Source organism: Catharus ustulatus, chromosome 14, assembly GCF_009819885.2.
Source record: "Catharus ustulatus isolate bCatUst1 chromosome 14, bCatUst1.pri.v2, whole genome shotgun sequence".
Taxonomy (NCBI): Eukaryota; Metazoa; Chordata; class Aves; order Passeriformes; family Turdidae; genus Catharus; species Catharus ustulatus.
In genome coordinates this window covers 8,641,028-8,663,422 of record NC_046234.1, presented here as the reverse complement: position 1 = coordinate 8,663,422, position 22,395 = coordinate 8,641,028, and the positions used below count along the sequence as shown (strand labels likewise).

Below are 22,395 nucleotides of genomic sequence, written 5' to 3'. Positions count from 1 at the left end.
GGAAGAGGTGGCTGCCCTTGCCTGCCACCAGAAACACAGGATCGTCAGGCAAGTATTAGTGCCATGTTTACAACAAGCACAGAAAAAGCCCCTGACCATGTTACCTGCCTTGGCCCCAAGTGCAGGCACACGTGTACAGGACAATGCTGCCCTCTGCTCTGTCTTCAGGCATTCACTCCCTGTGGCTGTGCCAGAGCCAGCTACCCCCATTGCAGCTCAGGGCTCTGAATCAGCCTCAGTCAAACAACACGGAGCACAAAAAACAAATCTGGCTCCTGCAGGAAGCTGAACAAACTGTATAAGACATATGTTTTGAATTGAAAATGTACTGACAATGTATTATCTACACATGCACATTTTTGAAAGGAAGTTACAGAATTAACAGGAAATAAAGATTATTCATATTAGGCCTGACCCCAACAGTAGTAATCAGATTGACTGCTAAATAGCTCCACAAATACTTTTCTTGTACTCAGTGGAAGCACTTAGGTAGGCAAATACTGCACAGCCCTGGCAAAAGTGGGAGAATTTGGGCTCCTCTGATTCAAAGGTTTATAATTAACAAAACCCTCAGTTGCTCAAACCCCACAAAACGATTTCAAGTGAACAGTCACACCACTAGTCAGAGAAAGGCACACATGTGATAAAGAAGAATGAAACAGCTCACTGACGTGTTGATACACAGCTGATAAGGAAAACAAAAAACCTACTTCAAAAAATAAAACAGTTGAGTTCAGTCAAAGCCAGAAGCAGTATCTGGTTTTTCTCTCCCAGCATCCAGAAGGTGTGTGCAACAATGCTGAAGCTATTTCCAGTTCTAGCCATCCTTGCAGGTAAGAATAACAAACTGATCAAAATAGCTCTGGAACAAAGGAACCTGTTGAAGTAAGAGAGCAGGTGAACCTGACTAGCAGACTAGGAGAACATTCGAGATGAATTATTCCATGGAATGAAAATCAAGGCTATACTGCCAGACCATTCTGTGGAAATCCACAAACTGACCCCTGCCTGGTAAGAGCTTTTTGCTCAAGAGCAGAATTTTGTCTTTGGTAGATTAATGCTTTGCTCTGATGTCAGGAAGAGCTCTTGGATGGAGCATTCAGGTATTTCGAGTGTTTCAAGGTCAGGTTTTTCCACATTTGGCTTTTGTCTCCCCTTGATAATAGGGCTGAAAAATGATGCCTCACTCCCTCAACCACCAAAAAATTTAGGGAGGATGCTTAACTTTAAGCATGCAAATAATCTTTGGATTTCCCTGAAATTAAATGAGGACATAATACTTTGTGGAATCCAGGAATTTTATGGTACAGTAAAAACTATATATTATTCATATTTTGAGGGCATTTGATTGTGCTAAGCTTTACATTTAATATATACAGAAGCAGTCATTTTAATGCTCCAAGGAGATGAACAGCCCCTGTATCTACTACAGAAAATGAAAGTTAGTTTCTACATCTTCTTTTCCAGGTGGAATTATCTGGTTTGAGTGTCACAGAAATATTTTAAGTAGCTGCTCCTGGAGTTTTGGTGTTCTAACTCTCACATGCATATAAACCAAAAAGATTTTTACCTTAGAGATGAAAAGTAAGTCAGAATTGGTGCCATATATACTTTTCAAAACAATGTTCTCTGATTTGAAAATTCTGGATTTAAGACTAGCAATGTGCCCATATTGGTGGGCACTACTGACAGAGGGTTTCTGTCGTGGCTCAGAAAAGATCAGTAAACTTGGATTTAACTCATCAGTGTTAAAAACTGCAAAGGACTTCAGTGAAAGTGGGAAATTCCTAATTAACTGCAATGACTTTCTCTGTGGGAAGGAAACAGTCACACTACAATAATGATGAGTAAAGACATGGATCAGCCATTTTTAACAAGTTATGGTCCTGTTCACACCAGCTGTTTTCAGTGAGTTTATTCTTATTTGCGCACTTTTTTTATTCAAACCAAAAGGCCTGTATGTATGAAATGGGATTAGGGGTTGATGCCATAAATGCAAAGTGGAATTCCCATTAATATTCATGCTGGGGGATCAGGCTCTGTGGGGGCTGTTCACTCTGCTGTCAGTCAAAAGATTATTTCAATTAAATGTAAACTAGAATGCTTTTTGGAGTAATTTCTGCTAAAAATAATTTACTTGGGAAAAGCTTCTAACAGTCAGGCTCTGTGGCACTCCTTATTCTAAAGCCAGAGAATGATAAAGTAAATACGTGGAGCAGATGACTGGAAATGATGTTTTCAATAGAATAACATTGTGTTGAAAGAAAATACCTTTAATGCTGCAAAGAACAGGAAATAAATACTTGTAAACTGCAGTAAGAAACTATCATCCTCTGGCCAGCACTAAAGCTGAGAACAGTGAACTGAGATACCTAAAATAATGTGGCACAGCTTTTGTATTAGATCTCAGTAAGCATTAAGCTGCTGTGAACTCACAAGAGAAGCAGGACTGGCAGCCAGTCCTGGGATCCCCTCTTTCCCTAAGGCAGAAATAAAGGCAGGTTTGACACATTTAGGTCAGTCTCCAGCTATTCCTGTGACACTGTATTATACGTCTTCACATATAACATAAATCTTGTTGTAGCTTAAACCCATTAATTTTCATCCTAGTCACCACCAACATGGCAAGTATATTATTCCTTTCTTCCTTGAAGTGAGCTTTTGCTATTGAAGCCATCAAACAAGGTAAACAGTTCAGATAGGTTTGCATGCTGTATGAACTCATGAATTTGCAATATTTACATAGTTGACATTGACAAAATAGATAGTTTCTTGTTATAAACAATGTTTTCTCACACTGGGCTGTTAATTTCAGCAAAATACTCTTTAGTATTACTGCAGATTCTGCCTAAACTCTCAAAAGCAGCACCCCAACATAAGATGCACAGATCCTGCACTGAGAAAAATATTTTACATGTTTGTCTCAATCATTAATATATGCAATAAACTCACATGAAAACTGTTATAACATGAAATTCTCACCTTTCCTGTTTTGCATAGAAGGCTCCAAGATATTTTATGTTTTCCATTTCATTCAGAAGAAATGCATTCTCAGTTTGAATCTTTAGACATTAGCTTTCAAACTGGACTCAGTGACCCCCAAAACCCTGAAATTCAGACTTGTTTTTCTGACAGCTCTATCTTTGCTGTCGTGTGTCATCATGGCTAGTAATTCACAGAGATAGAAACAGATAAATACTGTAAATTGGTGCTTGATTCCTTTCATCGCTCTGATTGTGTAGTTGAGGCTGATCAGAACACTGTGGGGAAGAGCTCACAAGCTGTGTTTGCTCCCCTTCTGCTTTGAGCACAACATAAACGGTTGAGGAAGTTATCAAAGAGCTCCCTACAACTTCCAAGTAAAAGCATTTCCTTAAAGTTTAATTTGATTTTTCCAATGTAATAGCATTGGGGGAAAAAAAAAAAACAGCTTCTGGAAGTAAAACCTTAGAAACCTAAACAAAAGCAAAGGAATTAGCAAAAGAAAAGTAGAGAAAAACTGGCAAGAAAGGTGTGAGGGAGGGGTAGATAGTTGTGAATGAGAGTGCAAGCACAGAAGAGCACTGTGAGTGCTGAAGAAAGGTTCAGTTTAACCACAGACATTTAGTGAGAAGATGAGTATCAGCCAATGAGAACAAGTATGGCTTAGGAACTCTGCTTTTTAAGAATATTTAAGAATATTATTTGTTGTAAGGGCACAAGTATTCTGGGGGATTTATTTGCTTTCTAGCTTTTACCCACTCCCAGCTTGTTATCTCTGAAATTTCCACACAAAGCCCAAGGGAAACTACTGAAAAAGAGGACAGCCAGATACATCCTACAGGTTTCTTCAATAAAACAGCAAGTAAGGCACTCCTGCACGGCTCCCAGACCAGCCCCAGCTGATCTCCCACCACACTTTCTGCCCACAGGCCACACCAGCGGGGTCGTGGTGACCGTCCCTGAGAAGACAGTGAATGTCACCACAGGTGGAAACGCAACCCTCCTCTGCACATACACCAGTTCTGCACCACTGGGAAATTTCTTTATTCAGTGGAGTTTTTACAGTGCCAAAGAGAGCCAGCTGCATACCGTAAGACATTTATTTATTATTTCTATAAAATTATATTTGAGATATCCTTAAGTCCTCAAAGAGTCTTGTTGTGTTTGACAGGGTTATCCTTATTACAGACCAGGTGGTGTTGGGGTTCTTACCCTAGAGATTAAGGATTGGGGTGCAGTGAAATTTAGAGGCAGATGAACAAGTTATCTAGGCTCCTAGTTCCCACTGACATGCCTGAATGCCTTCACAAACTGATGAGAAAGTACAAAAGTGATTCAGATCCTCAACTTACTTCAAGTCACTCTGGAAGTGTGAAGCAAAGACGGGGTGTCCAAAATCACACGAGTGCTGCAGCTCCTGGATCAGTCCCTTTTCTCTTGTCTGGCATCTATTTCCTGCCATTGTGAAAGCTGCTTTCCTAGTGAGAGCCCTCGCCTATGACAATGTATTGTTCCCCGTTTAAGGGTCAAATGAGAGCTCCTTGACTCAGGCACTGAAGATGCCTTTTGGCAGCTCAGTAAGAGGTGTTGTGCATGACAGTGGGCTGTGAGCACACAGTGAGCAGCAAGAGTGTTGGCAGCACTCTGCAGAAGGTTATTACAGCAGGAAAATTGCCATAGCAAACTTGCATTGGTATTTCCTGGCATCCCATGACTGTCACTGTGGAAACAGAACAGTTTCAGGTTAGGGCAAATGGACCCTGCCTTTCCTGAGACTCCAAGAAGTTGTAGAGCCAAACAATACCTTACTTTGGGGGTGTTATGAGACTGTGTTGTGGGCTGGAGTGTCAGCACGGGTGGGATTGGGAAGGACACCAACACCAGGCAGTGACTTGGTCTAACCCCTGCCTGAGCCTCTCATGTGGCTGTAAAGAACTTGCAGAGCAGCCTGGTCTGCCTGGAAAGAGTCAGGGATGGGATGAGTATCTGCCTATATGTACTCACACTACTGCCCAAACTTCAAGAACTGTTAATCCCATGTTTTGGTGGGGAAATGAACCCATTAATTTAATTCCCAGCATAACACAAAAGGTATGAGCGCCCATCAGCTCCGTCCTGGCAGGTGATGAGCAGTTAGGAACACATTCCTCTGTAAGGAGAAATCCTGATGAGAAGTGTTGCAGAATCCTTGAAGATGACTGGGATTCCTTTTCCATGGTGTCAGGCTTGTGCTTGTGGGACAATCATTTCCCATTGTTTTTATCCTGTTGCCAACATTTTTTTTTCTGAAAGTTCAATCCTCCTGCCTAATGTTACAGCTGAGAGTTGATGTAAAAAGATTTGACTTAGAGGAGTGTCACAGTCCACACTCAGGATGTTTTTGTTTTGTTCACAAGTTTCTTAATAATATAATAGTAGGAGGATTGCCATTGCTGATTCAGTTGTACCTTCATCTGGTTTACCAACTACAGCAGAATTAGCCTGTAATTTGCAGAATGTGCAGGTTGTAACATATTTGGCATTGAACAGCAATAGCCAAAAAGTAAGAAATGGCAATTTAACCTAAGACAGAAGTGCTCACTCACCTGCAATGTATCACAGTCACATACAAAGCCTGTATCAGTGCTCAGTACTAACTCTGGGCCCGGCCCAAATTCTGACTCTAGCTGAATGCCAGACTGATGTGGGCATACCTTGCCTGATTGTGTAGTTGAATAGTTGTTATTCATTGTTTGCTTTCCTCAAGTTAAAACTATTTTATTAAATGAAGAATTATTTCTGAAAGAGTTGTAGCTGCAGGTTTCCTAAGTTGTATATAGAGCAATATACTATAATTCTGATCCAGTATGTTACATCTTAAATTTTAATTGCTTGTTCAAGTAGGAAGTACAGCACTGACATAGGATCAAGCTGGTCTTCTCCAGGTTTGGTTAGAGTCTTTCTTTTCTACTTGCATCAAATTTTCCATATTGCAACGCACTAAATGCCATATATCTTTTTGGTCACAATCAAGAGAAATAAGCAGATAGCAGTTATAAGTATTTCAGAGGGAGAATCACACCGTTTCAAGAGATTCAGGAGGGGAAAACCATTTGTAAACTGTGGCTAATGATAAGGAAAATTCCCCCCCGAAAATTATAATCATAAAACACTGTGGGTAGTTCAGAATACACTCAAAAAGAACCAGCTGATGCAAGACTACCAGATGTCAGGGAAACCTTATGGATCAATCCCTCTGGTGCTCCCTCCCAGCTTCTGCAGCTCTTATTTAACAGGCAATGGGAAAGCTGTGCCTGTAAGGTCCATGAGAAACACTACTGGGAAAAATTGCAGGTGGATTCCCCCATCTGAAACTAATTTCACAGCAAATTCCCTTTCACACATTTGTAATGGCTATGTTTGTGATGGATGATTTGCATTTTCAGTACATAAAGTAGTTCACTCTGGGAAGGCCATGGGTTAGTGCACATCCCATTCTCCTTGAACACCAAGGCACCATCTCCTCCCACTGCAGCTCCAGTTCTGGGCTGGCATGCTCCCCGAGGCTCAGAGCCCTTTGCTCCCTGGACCCTGCTGTGTCCCTGGAGGGTGCAGGACAGAGCCATTGCTCTTTTTAAAAAATGCTTTCAGCAACGCATTCAGTCTTGTCTTACTTGACCCTGTATCCTTTCACCACTACCTGCCAATTCTTTACCATTTTGAACCTGTTCACAATAAAATGAATGGTGTTAATGCAAACACTGGGAAGAAAGGTTTGTGATTGTGATTGTTTGTGGAAAATAAGGTTTAAGAAATCACACAACACAGCTGAACATAAAGTTGGATTTTCACTCTCCCTCTGCATGAGGCTGGTATTTCTATTTCAGGCTGATAGCTCTTCTGACTTTCAGAAAGGACTGTGAGCCTGAAAGCCTGCATGTTTTTCTCCCACAGGTTTAAACAAAAAAAGATATTCTCTAAAAATCTGGCTTTGCCCTGGTGGTTTGGCATATAGCTGAATTAAGTTTCACAATTCAAAAATGTATTTAATATGCTAGTAAGATGACAAACCCAACTACATTGGAAAGACTGGCACCATATCTTACTTAACACTAGAACAATAGCTTGAATTTTAACTGGAATAATTTTTTTTTTCATTTTATCAGATAGTTAGATACTTCTAACAGATCCATAATAAAATACCAAACACTTCCTTCAAGATAACATATATTTGCCCTGAAAATTTTGTTGAAAATTCTGTCTACTCAAAATTGCTCTTTTTTTCAGCAACTAATTCAATAACATTTTCAAATTCCATTTTTCAATATTGGAAAATTCTGCCAAGTATTTTGAAGACATGGGACTTACAATTTTTGTAAAAAATTACAAAAAATATATCTTCTCCCACCTACTAAATTTTAAAAAATTCCTGACATCTTATTAAATGCTAGAGGTCTTGATGACCATGTTATTCACATGGGCACTATCCTCAAAATAATTAGATTAAGCAGAGGAGATATTCTTTATAACAATATGTGGGGGGAAAAATATTGATTTTGATAACTACTGTTTATTTAAACAATTGAGAACATGGCACTTTCTCTCTATAGTGGCAAGAAATAAGAGAGCAAGCTGTAAACATTACATACACTTATAAACGTTAAATACAATTAAGGCAAATTTTTGCCATTAAGAAGCTTTTGGCTTTAAGCATTAATGAATGGGAGGGTTAAATTACTAGATTTTAGGACATAACATAAAAAGCAAAGGCCAGAGGCCGTTTATTTTACACTGCCACTTACAGTACAGATTTTGCAGTGTTTTGAGATGCATAAGCTCAGGTACAGTCTGGAGTGAAATCAGTAAGGCCAGGATCAGGACTAGTGCCAGTGTTAATTTAATGTCCCTAAGTACTCAGCAACAGATTTTACCTTGCCTCAAGGTGAGGCTGTGCTTTTCACTAATTTGCAGCTTCCCCCCCCTCCCCAACTGATTCAGATCTGTCTCCCAGCACAGCCTTTGTGAGGCTGGTTTTATCTTTTGCTGCTATTTCTGCTCTGACCATGGCAGTTCCACCGTGGGCAAGGAGGAGATACCATAGCCAGGCTCACAGGCAGCAAAATGAAAAGGGGAGGAAGCAAACAGAGCCAGGTGTTCACAGCACTGTTTTGAAAACAGCACCCTTTAGTGGGTGAATATTAACTTTTTTAATAACTGAGCCTAACTCTGCTCTTTTCCTGAGAAGTATCTCTAGTAGAAATAATTTCCCTCACTTGAACTTAAAAACGTAAGTATAAAATCATGGAAAACAGAATGCCATACATATTTTTAACTTTTTGTCATTTACTCCTTAGCAACACGTCCTTTAATGTGGAATTTAAATTTTAAATAACTCCTAGGCAAGGATCTTGAGAACTTTCCAAGACTGAGTGATCTCTATTTTACACCTAGGCAAACTGTGGCTAACACTATTCTGCTCACCCAGGGCACATCCTGGCCTGGCCTGGTTCATAAGGTAAAGTCTCAGCTCCTGCTAAGACCTACATCTGTGCTTCATTTCAGGCTCTGAGTCACTTGGGTGGCCCCAGTGTAAAGCACCTAAGTAAATGTTTGACAGCTGAAGTCTCTGTTGATTCTTCACAGGCAAGGCTGCAGCCTTAAAAAGCTAAATACAATCCTGAACCTAACCTGGCCACACCCTGAGCCTTCAGCCTGGGCCACCCACAGCTAAAGCCAGTGAAATGATCAGGGACCCTGCCTAACCAAGATGTGCCTAGGGCAGGATTCTTGATTGGAATATTAAATTCACTGTATGAGTAAAGATCATGGGTGCCTGTTACTTTTAGGCAAAGCAGAATTATTGGTAGACCTCTTATGAAAACCTTCTCTTAAAAAAGTGAATTTGTGGCATGTTGGTCAGCAGCAGGGGACAAGGAGGGAAAGCCCAAAGCAGGAAAGAGGAAAGAAGAGTGATCTGAGCACAGATGTGTCAACTCCTTCCACCCTGACACCCCAAATTCAGATTACCAGTATTCCCAATACCAGCACAGCTCTGCTGCCCAGTCCAAAGCAAGGCACAGCTGTGGGCACTGGGCTACCCTGGGTGAGAGCCAGGGCCAGCCAGCCCTGCATGGGGGGGTTTCCATAACAGCTTCTGAAAGAACAAATTCCCCTCCATGTAGTCTGAGCAGTTCAGGGGACAGACACCTTTACACACTTTCAGCCACAAGACACCTGAGATCCTGCAGAGTGCTGCAGGGGACACCAGCTTTGGAGCAGAGCTGTCCATTCCAGCCCATGAGAAAGATGAGCACCTCCTGAGACAGTACAGGAAAACTTCCTGGAAAGGACCTCTCTCATCCATAAGCATTTCTTTTTGCCCAGAGGTGATTTTTTAAAACTGAGTTTTATCTAGCAGTTAGATGAGTGAGCAGGCACTGTAAGGAACAGCCTCCTGGAAAGCAGAGGCAACACCTGCAGTGCAGAGCAATGGAGATGCTGTCGTGTCACTGCAGCTGGAGTGACTCTGGATGTCAGTGGGACTATGGTGGACTGCCTGTGGTTATCACAAAAGGAAGTGCAGACAAGTAGAAAATAATCAGGTTGTAACTGGGGTGTTTGGAGCAAATATTGGAATTTTATCTTAATTTGCATAATTTTAGGTAGAATTCTGGAATAAGCTTCTATTGCATCTTGCAGCTGACAAGGCCTGAGATACTTTCTGCACAAAACGCTGAATGTGAGGCACCCACCCTTGTAATCAGCTCAGATGGTAGCTGTGTGGAGAAGTGGCTCTTTGGTTTTGGGGGAAGATTTAAAGTCTCATTTAACTCTCAGATCAGCACATTTTTACTCAAATGCAGCACTCCCCGTGTCACGGTATTCTGAGTATGGATGAAAAGTCAGTCAGTCTTTGTCAAAAGACGGTGTATGTGACAGATGCACGGGGAAGATGTAGCTGGAGATACAAGGTAAGAAAACAATCCCCATAATTTTAAGGGGGAAAACAGAGCTAAATGGCTTCTACCAGATTTGTGCTACTGTCAAACCTGTATTCAAATTCTGTATTGCAATCTCAAAACCAGCGCATGACTGAAATAAGTGGAATCAGATGCATGATTCAGAATTTTTAATTCACCCTATTTTTATTGTATTTTTCTCTGTCAAAATTATTTTGGATGTAGCTGTTGTGTTGGGGTTTTTCCCCCCCTCCACCTATTCTGGGTGGCTGAACTGGCACCTTCAGGAATATCCTACCCAAAGGGTATCTGAAGGGTGTGTGCACCCACCAGGAGCCTCTGGGCTGAATGTGAGCAAGATGGGATAGCCCAAACGTGGGGCTACATATTTATATAGAAAAAAAATCATCCAGATCTCCTTTCTAGAATATAAGAACATTTTGAGATGTGATGGATACTGAGGACACTGAGCTGAACCAGCTTCCTCTCAGCTGTCAGCTCAGCATTCCAGCCATAATCCATTCCAAACTCTGCAGCAGGATTCCTATCTCACCATTGGGTACAGCCCAATGTAAACTGAGATTTAGTAATAACTGCTAAAGATCAGTTACACCAAATGCACTAAGAAAACATGTTTGTTCTTGATGCACTGTAGGAATTACTCACTAATAGTTCAGCCACAAGAATGATACTATGAGGACATGAAAGAGCTGCTCCTTCAATATATTTGCATCAGTTAAAGCTGCTGAATGATTAATCCTCTAAAGGCTTCTGACTCCCTCCCTTTCTTCTTCTTCAGTGCACTATTGTGACAAGACACTTCTTGTCATTGTTAATATCTTCAATTCCCCATGCAAAAAAACACCCAGTAAGGGATATCCCTATTATATCCCTACTACCTTCAGGCAGATCAGTTTTGACAAAAGTGTGTGAAAAGAAGCTGTGGATGAGATAAGAGATTTGGGCCCAAACTCAGTCATGTGGCACAAGTCAAAGAAACCAACACATATATAAGTATTTTCTTTCTTAGCTAGCTGAGTTCAGAATCTGAGCTTTGGGCCTTCATTAACACTCTGAGTGTGCAGCATTTGTTCTCTATTTTGATGGTAAAATGCTTAAGGAAGTGATGAACATTTTCTCCCCTTGTTGTTATTTTATAAATTCTGCCTGTCCTCAGAATTCAAAGAGATCATGATCTCAAACCAGTAAAATTGTAAATGTCCTCCATTTTCTAGTAGCTTGAGAAAATGTCAAACAGAAAATTAAACCCAACCCAATGACAGGGCCCTCTGGGTGCTGCAGCTTTCCAGCTCCCCAGGCAGACTGAGCCACATGCTGAATCCTCAGAAAAAATCATCTAACAGAATGCTTGAGCTTTACACGTGCTATTGGGGGAAAGGGAGAAGAGGCCAGGGGAGGAAAGAGGTCATGTCTGAAACTGCCTCCCAGTCAGGCAGTCAGGATTCTGTGGAGATTAAGCAGGACACTTGCTAATGCACCTTCAAGTACCTCTCATCTTATAACTTTGATATCTGTAAGTATTAGGCATGTACAGCCTTGTGATGCAGTAACTCCAGGATATGGGGATGGGAGGAGTATTGACCTGAAATTACGAATTAGTCCGTCCAAAGCCATATGAAAGACACATTTTTATGCAAATTCTAGTATGTATTTGTCCTGTCAAAAGAGAAAGAGAAGCAGAGGGAGGGATGTTTCTTCTAATTTCCTGCCTGCTTCTTCACACACCCCCTTCACAGCTAAGGAAGATGTTTCTACAGAAGCTGTACAACAAAAACCTGTAGGTGGGTTCCTCACACTCTGCTCAACCTCTGGCAGTCTTTGAAAGTCCTCAACTCAGCATCAGCTCTGCTGACTGCTTCCTCTGCAGGCAAATACTTTCCACACCATCACTCTAGAATAAACTGCCTGTGGAAATGAAGGGCAACCACAGCAGTGCCTCAGAAGGATGGATCACTGGCTGCTGGCTGCATAGAGACTGCAGCTCTAGGCACTGCCTGGCCCACAGGTGGAACAATCCACTAAACTGCAGCCCTTTCCAAGGTCAGGGAGATGTCTTCTGGGCAACTTTGCCATTCAGCAGAAACTAGTGACTCAGATTCTGAAGTTATCAGGGACAACAATTTTAGGAGTGATAATGTCTTGCTCCTTTTCCTTGATTAGTCACCCAGGCAGCTGCTTCCATGAAAAGTGAAATGGCACTATGGCACAATAACTTGCTGAGCAAACTGGCTGGTAAGGAGGACCAACAACCATTAATGCACCCTCAATATTGTTTCTGCTCTGGCAAATCACTGACTTCACTAGAGCTGCTTGAGCACATGAAAAGCTGATTGTTTGAAGGGAAGCACAGCAGATTTCTTTTGGTTTTTGGGTTTTTTGGGGTTTTTTGGGGGTTTTTTTTGCATTCAAGATGGTGTACTTAAAATAGGTTAAACAGGTTTCCAGAAAAAGTCTACCATTGATTAATTATACAGTTTTCCCATACACACATTTTAGGTAATATGGAAAGAAAAGTCAATGATGTGTCTGTAGGAGGAATCATTAGCTGGCAGTTGCCCAAAACAAAAAACTTTTCCATATCTTCAGCAGAAAATAAGGTTTTTTTATTTTTGAGTCGAAACAGAAACACTTTTGCAAAGGTTTTCATTTCAGTTTTCCAAAATCCACAAACCAGCTTTTCAAGGACAGCATAAAACCACTTTGTACCAGGGTTTAAAATACCCATTTAGAGTGTATTGTTTAAAATGGACTACGAATTCACAGCTAGTTAACTGAAACATATTCCTTTTAAATGAAAGTTCCTGGGTACACAATCCAATCATACCTCCGGGACAAGATATACACTCAGCAATTAACCAGAACTTATTCAGCCTTTTTGGTGTTTACCACCTTCCTTTAGGCAATGAACTCCAGAGCCAGGGAGATAAGCACAGAATAGGAGAGAAATGAGAACAGGCAGGAGCCTGCAGAGGAACTGAACACATTGCCTGAGAATTATCACTGCCTTTATGTTCATGGCTGACAAAAATGACCCTGTAAGACTCTGTTGGAATGTATGAAGAGAATAAATAGTGTTGGCTGTGCTGACACCTGCCTCAGATTTAACAGTGAGCACGAAATATTTTCTCTGCATTCATTGACTCAGAAAGAGAGAATGCATGGGATTAGTTTTTCAGTGCATTGTTTGAGGGCTTGAGCTTGTAACTCACCCTGACTCCAGGTCAAACATACCGAGGAGCATTTGCTCCTCTACCGTGTTTACTGGCATGCCCTGGCTGCATTTATGACTCCTAGGAAGATGTACTGTGTCTAAATGAGCATTCAGGGGACCCCTTCTGCTACTCTTTACTCCTACATACTCCCAGATTACTCTGAGGTAGATTGAGTACAATTTATCCCCTTTTTCCAACAATCAAGCCTTTGATAGGGTATTATGGGCCTGGCACTCCTCATGCTGCAGCAAGACACATTACTTCATTTAAATCACTGTGAAGCTTAATTTCACATCAGTGTTAAGAGCTGATGGAACCCCTTTCACTGCCTGCTCCAGCAGTTGATGGGGAGGAGATGGAAATCCAGCCCATCACTAATGAGAGCTATTCAGGGATACCAGCCTCAGAAGAGGCTGAAGTCAGAAGTCACAGTTCTTGTAACTTCTAACTCTTGCAAGAAACAGTGATAAATAATACTCTGCTATTGCTCACACTCAGATAAATGTAAAATGAGACTAATATGGCCAGTGTGTTTTTGTAATTCCAGGTAGACAACTTTTTGATAAGTGATTTGTTTAAACCAAACTCCTTATTTTGAGCACTCTCCTTCCCCAGGGAGTACAGTGTGTCCATCTGAACTCTGGTTTGGCAATAGAGTTCCACCTCTAGATGTTTGCAAAGCATAAAATCAATTTTAAAACTGATGATATTGCATGCACACAGTGGTAGCTGGGAGGAATATCCAGCTTCACAGACTTTCCAACCAGGTCTGTCATCGAGCTAACCCTGGACCTGTTACGTTTCCCCACTGCACCAGTGTTCCACACCTTGGGAATGCTTTGGTGTTCAGAGCCCTGCATCAATTGTACCTGGTGTTTGTAATCCTGGGGCAGGGAAAGATAAAGTCTGGCTGAGGAGTATGCAAAATTGCTCTTGAGATAGGGCCAAGCTGCAGTCTTGGAGCTGCTGGTGCTGCACAAGCTCGATTCTGACCTTCATTTCAAAGCCATATCTTTGCATAAACCAGCTATGCTCTGACAGCTTTGGAGTGTACCTTGCCTTAAGCTAATAAAGGATTTTAGATAACATTTCTTAAAGACTTCAGTCAACACCATATCAGGGAGGATAAATAGAATTAAGAATTTATATTCTTAATTCAAAATGCAATCAGTTGATCTGCAAAGTAAAGCAAATTATACCTCTCACCTGGGGAGAGAGGGCAGTATCCCTAAAACCCAGGGAACTTTGACCAAAAGGAAATTTTGATACCAGTCAAGTGAGAACGGTCTGTGAAGAGGAGCCTGTGAAACTTTTTCCTACAAGCATTTTCCCAATATTTCCATTAAAAAATGTGCTGTTACTTCAACTTCAGTAAATACATTTACACTGATGATTCTGGAATGCTGCTATATTAGGAACAATGTCAGATCCATTTGGGTCACAATCTGTAATTCTATATAGACACCTCTCACCAGTTTACAGAAATGACTGACTGTGCTGGAACTGTTCACTTTGCCTGGTGTGTGCATGTAGGCACTGGGGGAACATACTGCCTGTCCCAGACACTTTCATACAATACTATCATTAACACTTCAGAAAAACAATTAAAGAATCGCAGTTCTCCACGTCTTTGTTCTTTCAGAGCAGAATCCGATTGTACAGAGGGCAGGTGCTCCTTGAGAACTATTATATTTACCCAGAGCAGATGAGATACTGCAGCTCCTGAACAGACTGGGGGCCAAAGGCTCAGACTGCCATCCAGGCTCCACACTGAGCACAATTCTACCTCTCCTTTCCATCAGCAGACAACAAGTTCAGGCTCACGAGGCCAATTCTACTGCACAATGCTGCTAAGAGCAATTAATGCTAATGAAGTCAATGAAATCAGTCAGTGTTAAATCAGCAATTTTAACTTGGGAGGAAATGTTGCACTCTTTAGAAACATATATCCTTACTATGTCTATCATTTGGCAAAACATTTTTTTACTATTTAGTGAAAGGGGAACTTCTTGATCCCAAATAGGACCCCCTCCCCTGGCACTGAGGCCAGCAGATATTCTTTACTTCCTCCCTGGTATAAATTCAAAAAACCAAGATAATCCATGACACTGCCTCCAACGCTGATGACACAAACAAGAACAGCATGGCTGCTCTGACTGCATGTGTGATGACTCTGCTCTGTTCTTGTACTGCATCCTTACAGCTTTCAAATTTACTGCAAGCAGATCAGGTGCCTTGTTTGCTTAGACCTTTGTCCTGTGAATTCCTTTCAGTCCTCCGTTTGCCAGATTCCGTATTTGGAAAGCTCTGCAGCCACCAAGTTTTCCAATGACAGGTCCATCCTTGTCATAATCTTCTAGTGAGCTGCTTATTAATGCTATCACCAATTATCAGTGCATCATTTAATATCATTATTCACTGTGCATGATGTAGCATTTTTTCATGAAATTTTCAAATTATGTTAATGGTCTCACCTTTGTTTTTGCAGTTGCATCAATCATTTTGCAATTGGAGTATCCTCAAAGATTTAGCTACTGTCAATTGCACAATTAAAAATGACATTTCTGAAAAGCTTGTCTTTTAAGAACCTTTAGAAGTATGTATTCAAATGTACTATGTTTTAATTTCTGCTTTCTTGGGGCAAGAGGCAAGAAAGAAGGTAACATTGCTTGGCTTTAATCAGAAATCAAATATATTCTGAGTACCAAACAAAGCAGCGAGAAGATCTTTTGTTATTGAACTAACAAATGTGTCTTTACCACAGATCTATTATTATTCAGGAGGCCACTCTTACGTCTATGGAGCATTTAAGAACAGGATAACAGCTTCAACAATTCCAGGGAATGCATCAATAACAATCTCCAACATGCAGCCCTCAGACACTGGTTCCTACACCTGTGAAGTTTTCAGCCCTCAGGGTGATTCTGGACAGAGTCAAAAATCTGTGATTGTCAATGTACTGGGTAAGTGCCTTCCCTCCCTACTGCTGTATTGTCTTTTTCTTCCCGTATTATGAAACACTGAATTCACAGCTCAAAATACACAGGGCCAGAGGGAATAGCAGGCTGTGGTAAACAAGGCCCATGCTGCAGAGGGAAGCTCCCTGAGTCACTGCTGCAGAGTTTCCAAGAACTCCAGAGGCAGGCAGAGCCTGGCTGCCCTCTAGCTTCCAGGCACAGCTGGCCTGGCTCCACTCCACAGCTGCCTGTGCCTCAAATGCAGGCAAATCTCATTTTCCCACCACCGGCCTTCAGAACCACTTTGTGCTCTCAAAAAGTTCCCTTATGTAAGCAGGTAAGAGGGGCTGCTAGAATTACCCAACTTCACTCCATTTTTCATGCTGGAAAACAAAGTGACACTAGTTTTGGTTAAAATAAAACAGCATTTTAGCTGGGAGTGACAACTTCTCACTGAAACCATTGCATGCATTCCCAGCACAAAACTTGGCTAATTTTACCTAATGTTGATCATGGTGACTTGCATAAATCTGGAGTGAGGCAGCAGCACAGCCCAAGAGTTCTGACTCACATCAATTCCCAAAACCTCTAGAAGCTTAGTACATGTTGGATGAAAGTAGTACAAAGCCTGTTTTACATGGAAGAAAGCAACAGTTCAGCCATGAACAGGCAGAACAGAAAGAATGAAAAGCAGTGGGATGAGATATTTTATTTCCTAGTAAGATAGAAGATTGTGCTAATAATTCTTTTATCCTGAGAATCCACGTGACAAATCACAGACGTATGGGAATGTGATTCCAACATCACTTGTCTGTCTTCCAGGGATAAGAAAAAGATATATGTAAACTCATTTTCTGAAAAACCAAACTCCTACTGATAATTCTCATGTAAAATTCCCAAAATAAATAGTAAATCTTGGAGCGGTTGAGTAAAAGATTGCACTTTTCATATGAAAACCAAGAAATGGGTTATGTTATTGCTGGGTTATTGCTGGTAGTTTCCCTTGACAGTGCTCTAAAGAACCACAAAAGCATATCTGGAGGTAGGAAATGAAAAACAATGGGTATAAGTGAAGGCAGAATCTTCCCTTTTGTGCAGAGTGAGGACATTATATAAAAACAGATACATTTTTTAACAGAAATATAGCTGACTTATTGTCATCACAGCTGTTAATATACTGAAAGAATCAGGGCTTGATCCTCTCCCTCTCACTGGAAAAGCTCCTGGCATGTCTCTAAAGAAAATGATGTTGCCATGTGGCAGAATGGTGTATAGTGAATAGTGAGTAGCCCATTACAATGAAAATAATTGATAGTTGTAGTCTCAACAACTCCCTAATAACTGCTAATATGCAAATTGAAGATAATGAAAATAATTGATAGTTGTAGTCTCAACAACTCCCTAATAACTGCTAATATGCAAATTGAAGATAATAAAACTGTATCCTAGGCCATGTACACATATTTAATATTACTCCATTTTCTAATGAGAGAGGCTTTGGTCAGTTTTATAAATTAGACTCTGCTCTTGGATGGAAAGCTGTACGTGGGGTTTGGGTCTTTGCTTAGAGAAGTGAATTTGAGGTGAAAGTTTGCAGCCCTGGGTATGCACACCCAATTATTCCGTTCTTATTTTACAGTCAAACCATCAAAACCTTTCTGCAAAGTAGAAGGAACACCTGAAAAAAGCCATCAAATCTACCTCCTATGCAACTGTGAAGAGGGCTTGCCTCGTCCCACCTACCACTGGTACAAAGTCGATGGGAACACCCTCAAGCCTGTGACAGAACAATTTAGTATGTAACTGCAGGACTAACATACCATGTTCAGGATCTGAAATTCCAGCATTTCAAACGCTGTGTATTCCATAGGCTAATTAAATGTTACAGAATCATATTTTTTACTTATTCAAATCAACTGACAGCTGTCAAAAACACAGGATGCTTTTTCTATTTAATAATATTTTAAAAAAAGCTGAGGTCCTGTCCATTACATTGTCAAAATGAGAGAAATATTTGTCTTTACATCTCTCTTCCCTTGAAATTTTGAGTGAATTGAAGTTGAATCAATTTGTTATTCAAGTACTAGCACATCCTTCCCTCCCGATAATTTTCTGGACCTGTCACATTTTCATTTGTGGAGTTACACAGACAACCACATTATCAATGTGCGTAAAACATCAGCCAGACTGGATGGCAGAGTGGGGGCTTCTAATACACCCCCAAATAATCCACTGGAGCAACTTTCAAGGAAGGTTAATGTTTTATATTTAAAGAATATTATAAACCACACAAATATAACAATAATTGGTGAACCCTTTTTCCAATATCTGAATAGCTCTGTGTTACCCACTACAGAGAATTATTTGCCTCTACAAAATACAAACAGTAATGTGTACCTGCTCCCCCCTTGTCACAGATCCAAACTCTGGCATCCTTTACATTGGCAACCTCACCACCTTTGAAACTGGCTACTATCGGTGCATAGCCAGCAATCTCCTGGGGAACAGCACCTGTGAGCTTGACCTAACGGCAAAACGTAAGTGAAGGCATGAAAATAATCACACCTTTCATGGAGGTCATACACAGCTGGCAGGAACAAGTTTAACAACTTTGAAGCTTAGATTATTTTTTTCAAATAAGACCAGAACAGGAGAGTTCTGAAGTTTTCATCCAGGCCTGCTCAGACTTAACAATGACCTTGAAAACTCATTTAACATCTCCACCTTAATTTCCTGCAAGGAGCAGAAGCTGGACCTTGTTTTGACTGCAGAGCTTTTACTGAGAACAGACAGACAAGGAGTTTTGAACAATTTCTTCCAGCCAAGAGTCCCACTGAGGTCTCCTCACCCCAGAAATTACAACCACCAATGAAATGTGGTAGTACAAGGACTGGGGCACTGTAGATGTGACCACTAGCTAAAAGACAGAAATAAAGGCAACCTGGATTTCAGTATGTGTTTGGAATGATTGAAAAGCAAAGGCTTTTACCTATTGTCAGTATCACAGCCCAATGATTCCCTTAGCCAGGCATAGAGAATTTGTTGGGATAGGGAGCTACCCAATGAGAAGGGAGGCAGCAAAGACTACCCAAGCACTGAGCTCTCACTTTCCTGGAGAATCTTTGGCCACCCTCCCGGAAAGAGTTCTTTGCACCTCCCTTCTTTCTGCTAAAGGCTCATGCACTAAATTGCCATGGGATTTTGCTATGCTACTACTACTTTTTAAAAACTCTAGTAATTTTTTTTTCCTTTGCAGATTCAGATGGTGGTATTGTTGCTGGAGCACTGATTGGGGCAATTTTGGCAGCTGCTATAATCTGCATTATCATCTGGGTCTTAACCAAGAAGGCAAAAAATAGGAAGTCACCAAATAATGAGATGCAGTAAGAATTTCTGTTTGCTTAATTTTAAGACAATTATTTCTGTAAAGCACTGCTGCTAATCCAGAAGTAAAGTAAAATGCATAATACAAGTTTAGAGAAAACTTCCAGAGTGAGCATCTGATTTTGGGGGACTTTTTACCCATTGCTCTTTTAACAGAAGGTGCCATTGCCCTATTCCCTATTTTAACAGGCAGCTACCACTTAGCAGTGTCTAAAACAGTGAAATGAGTAATTTTAAACAACACAAAGTAAAGTGGCAAGTTATAAAAACAGCTCTTTAGATTTGCAATTAGTGGGATCTTTTAAAAGCTGGTGGAAGATGTAAAAAAAGAAAGAGCAGCTAGGGGTCACCTCAGGAAATTTACTGGGATTTAAGCACAGAGGGCTCAGGCCAGTGCTAGCTGAAATTACAGGACACACACTTGGGATACTCCTAGGCATCTCAGACTGCAGGAAACACAAGGTTTAAACAACAGAATGGAGCCCAGAATGTCCATTTTGATCCTGCCCTGGAGATGTTTTCTTCTCTGCACTTTGGTTGCTCATTTTTTCCCTTGAATTGCCAAATCTTCAGAATATGGAAAATCTCATGCACTATATATAGACTGTATTCAGGTCATTGATGTTAAATGCTAAATGACTACATGCAGATGAGGCCAGAAAAAAAAAGTGACTTCCCTGAAGCACAAGTTTTAGACTTCCTAATACGGAATTGTGCTAACCCAGACCAGTGATCAGTCACTCAAGCACCTGATTTCTGCTTTCAATTGATGTAGCATTAACATCTAGTTTTCTACTTGGATCCTAATAAATCTTACTGCATTGAATGAATCCACTAGCATCTGATATTTTTTACCATGTGAAAGTGCTTCAATATTGAGCGTTGGTTTATTATCATTTTGATAAATGGAATTAATACCTGTTACTAAAAGTATTTTTCTAACTTCTATATTTTCTGAAATACTAAATATATTTTATATTACTTTTCCAGATTTCAGTTTTTTCATAATTCTTTTCTGACTAAACTCTATTTTTCATGCACTTCAATGGGACACCAGATCTGCATGGAATTTCCCAGAAAGCTCACACTGAGCAGTGAGTTTTGCTATTGCTCCTCAGACACTGCCAGCGCTCACTTTGCCTTTCTAATTTCCTGGTATAACATTTAAACATACTAAAATCCATTTTATTCTAGTGGGATCAATTAAACCAGAAATGCAGATGTCTTTCTAGCTAGTATGCTGTCACTCTGTCTCAGCACAAAGGTATTGTAACCTTTTCACACAATCTTGAAGCACTCATAATAGCACTGGGGTTACTGTTCAGATAGCAAATACAGATTCGTTATTTTGAAAGACTCTAATGTACACGGGATTTCAACATGTGAGATCACAATCCTAATCCTGTCTTTCTGCAGAGAAATGGCTCAGAAACAATCCAATGCAGACTATGTTCAGGTACCTAGTGAAGAAAACATTCCTCCTACCACAGTTCCATCAAGCAATGCAACAAATGAATATCCAAGCATTGATGAAACAACAGCTCCAGCAACACCTGAAAATGATGAGAAGCAAGAAGCAGAGAAAGAAGAAAGAGCCTAGAGTTTGCAATAGAGTTTTCTTTGTGACCTTTGGACCCCTTCATACAAAAATTGTTGTCAATGAATTAACGTAGAAGCATGACTAAAACTTGTATTCAAGGTATTTGTATTGTGAGCCACTGGGGTGGATCAAAAAGGGCACTTTGTGAATAGCAAAAGATTTGGCCTTTAAAGTGAACCAAACTTCTTTTACTATCTAGTTATGCTGTACAAAAATTTAAGTATAAAAAGAGTATCATATGCATTTATCCAACCTATTTTGCAAAACTAATTAGGAAATGGGCTGAAGCATTTGTCAAAGTAAGAGCTTTCCAGTCAACTACCAGTATGCTGTGTGTCCACACCGCTCAAAACCACAGCAGCCATCTCCAGAAACAGTGTTGTTGACTCAACCTGCTTTGTGTGCACCAAGAGCAGTAATCATGGCCAGTACATTGCAGTGTTTCAAGAAACTGATTTTGCACATCAGAAGTAAAAAGAAGTTACATTAATGTCATCAAAATGCTGAGACTGATGTTAAAACCTGAGCCAAAATCTTGTGTGTTTGAATTCTACTTAGGCTAAAAAAAAAAAAATCCTGGAAAATTTTACCCCATTGCTGCCTGACATGGAAAACATTCTGTTAACAGTGACCTTCTTGGCTTAAAGTTCCCAAGGGCACCAGGATTCCAGAGCTGTTTCAGCAATTCTGGTTTTCAGTTTAATGGAACTGGCATTTGGGCACCCAATTCAGACACAAATTCCTGTTCCCCACAACAGGAGCTGGAGATCTAAATCTTTTGCAAGGTTTGCTCCAAGAGGCATGCACAGCATCACATTCCTCATGACACACACATATAGCTGCTTTCAAAACTTAGCAGCCATGCTGCCTTCTATACACATGAGTTTTGATTGCTTTCTCTATCTGAAATTATGTAAATCTCTTTCTAGGCTAGTCCTACCCACTAAGCAGAAAACTCACACTTTTCTTCTGGTCTCTTGTACCAGTGTAACAATCTGTCTTCTATAGGTGAAAGCATTAAGAGGGGAAGGTAAGTGGTACAAAGCTCACCGACAGCCAGCAATCGAGTAATGAGAGCCCCCTTGGAAAAAGGGAATTGAACCATACACACCTGGGTCACTAGAGAACCCTTCTCCTTGGGCCTCATTTCTAAGGTTACACAAACTCAGTTTTTCAAAAAGGTGAAGATAATACTTTCAGAAAAGCTCAAGGACCATGCGGCTTAGACAAATACAGACCCACAGCCTCACTGACACAGGCAGACACTGGTTTCAGTATCATGCACTGCAGGAAAACATCTT

At 40.7% G+C, this 22,395-nt stretch overlaps 1 protein-coding gene across 1 annotated transcript; it reads left to right on the top strand.

Annotated features, from left to right (window-relative positions):
• The first annotated feature begins 762 nt into the window (after positions 1-762).
• On the top strand, positions 763-21,094 carry VSIG1 (V-set and immunoglobulin domain containing 1). The gene is made up of 8 exons (XM_033072613.1): positions 763-833; positions 3,912-4,072; positions 9,825-9,932; positions 15,918-16,116; positions 17,750-17,905; positions 18,528-18,647; positions 19,367-19,493; positions 20,911-21,094. The coding sequence occupies exons 1-8, from the start codon at positions 797-799 to the stop codon at positions 21,092-21,094; spliced, it is 1,092 nt and encodes a 363-aa protein (XP_032928504.1). The 5' UTR covers positions 763-796.
• Positions 21,095-22,395: the final 1,301 nt, after the last annotated feature.

Coding starts and splice junctions, on each gene's coding strand:
- VSIG1 (XM_033072613.1), top strand. CDS start 797: ATGCTGAAGCTATTTCCAGTTCTAGCCATCCTTGCAG. Junction 834..3,911: donor AGTTCTAGCCATCCTTGCAG/GTAAGAATAACA, acceptor TTCTGCCCACAG/GCCACACCAGCGGGGTCGTG. Junction 19,494..20,910: donor TCACCAAATAATGAGATGCA/GTAAGAATTTCT, acceptor GTCTTTCTGCAG/AGAAATGGCTCAGAAACAAT.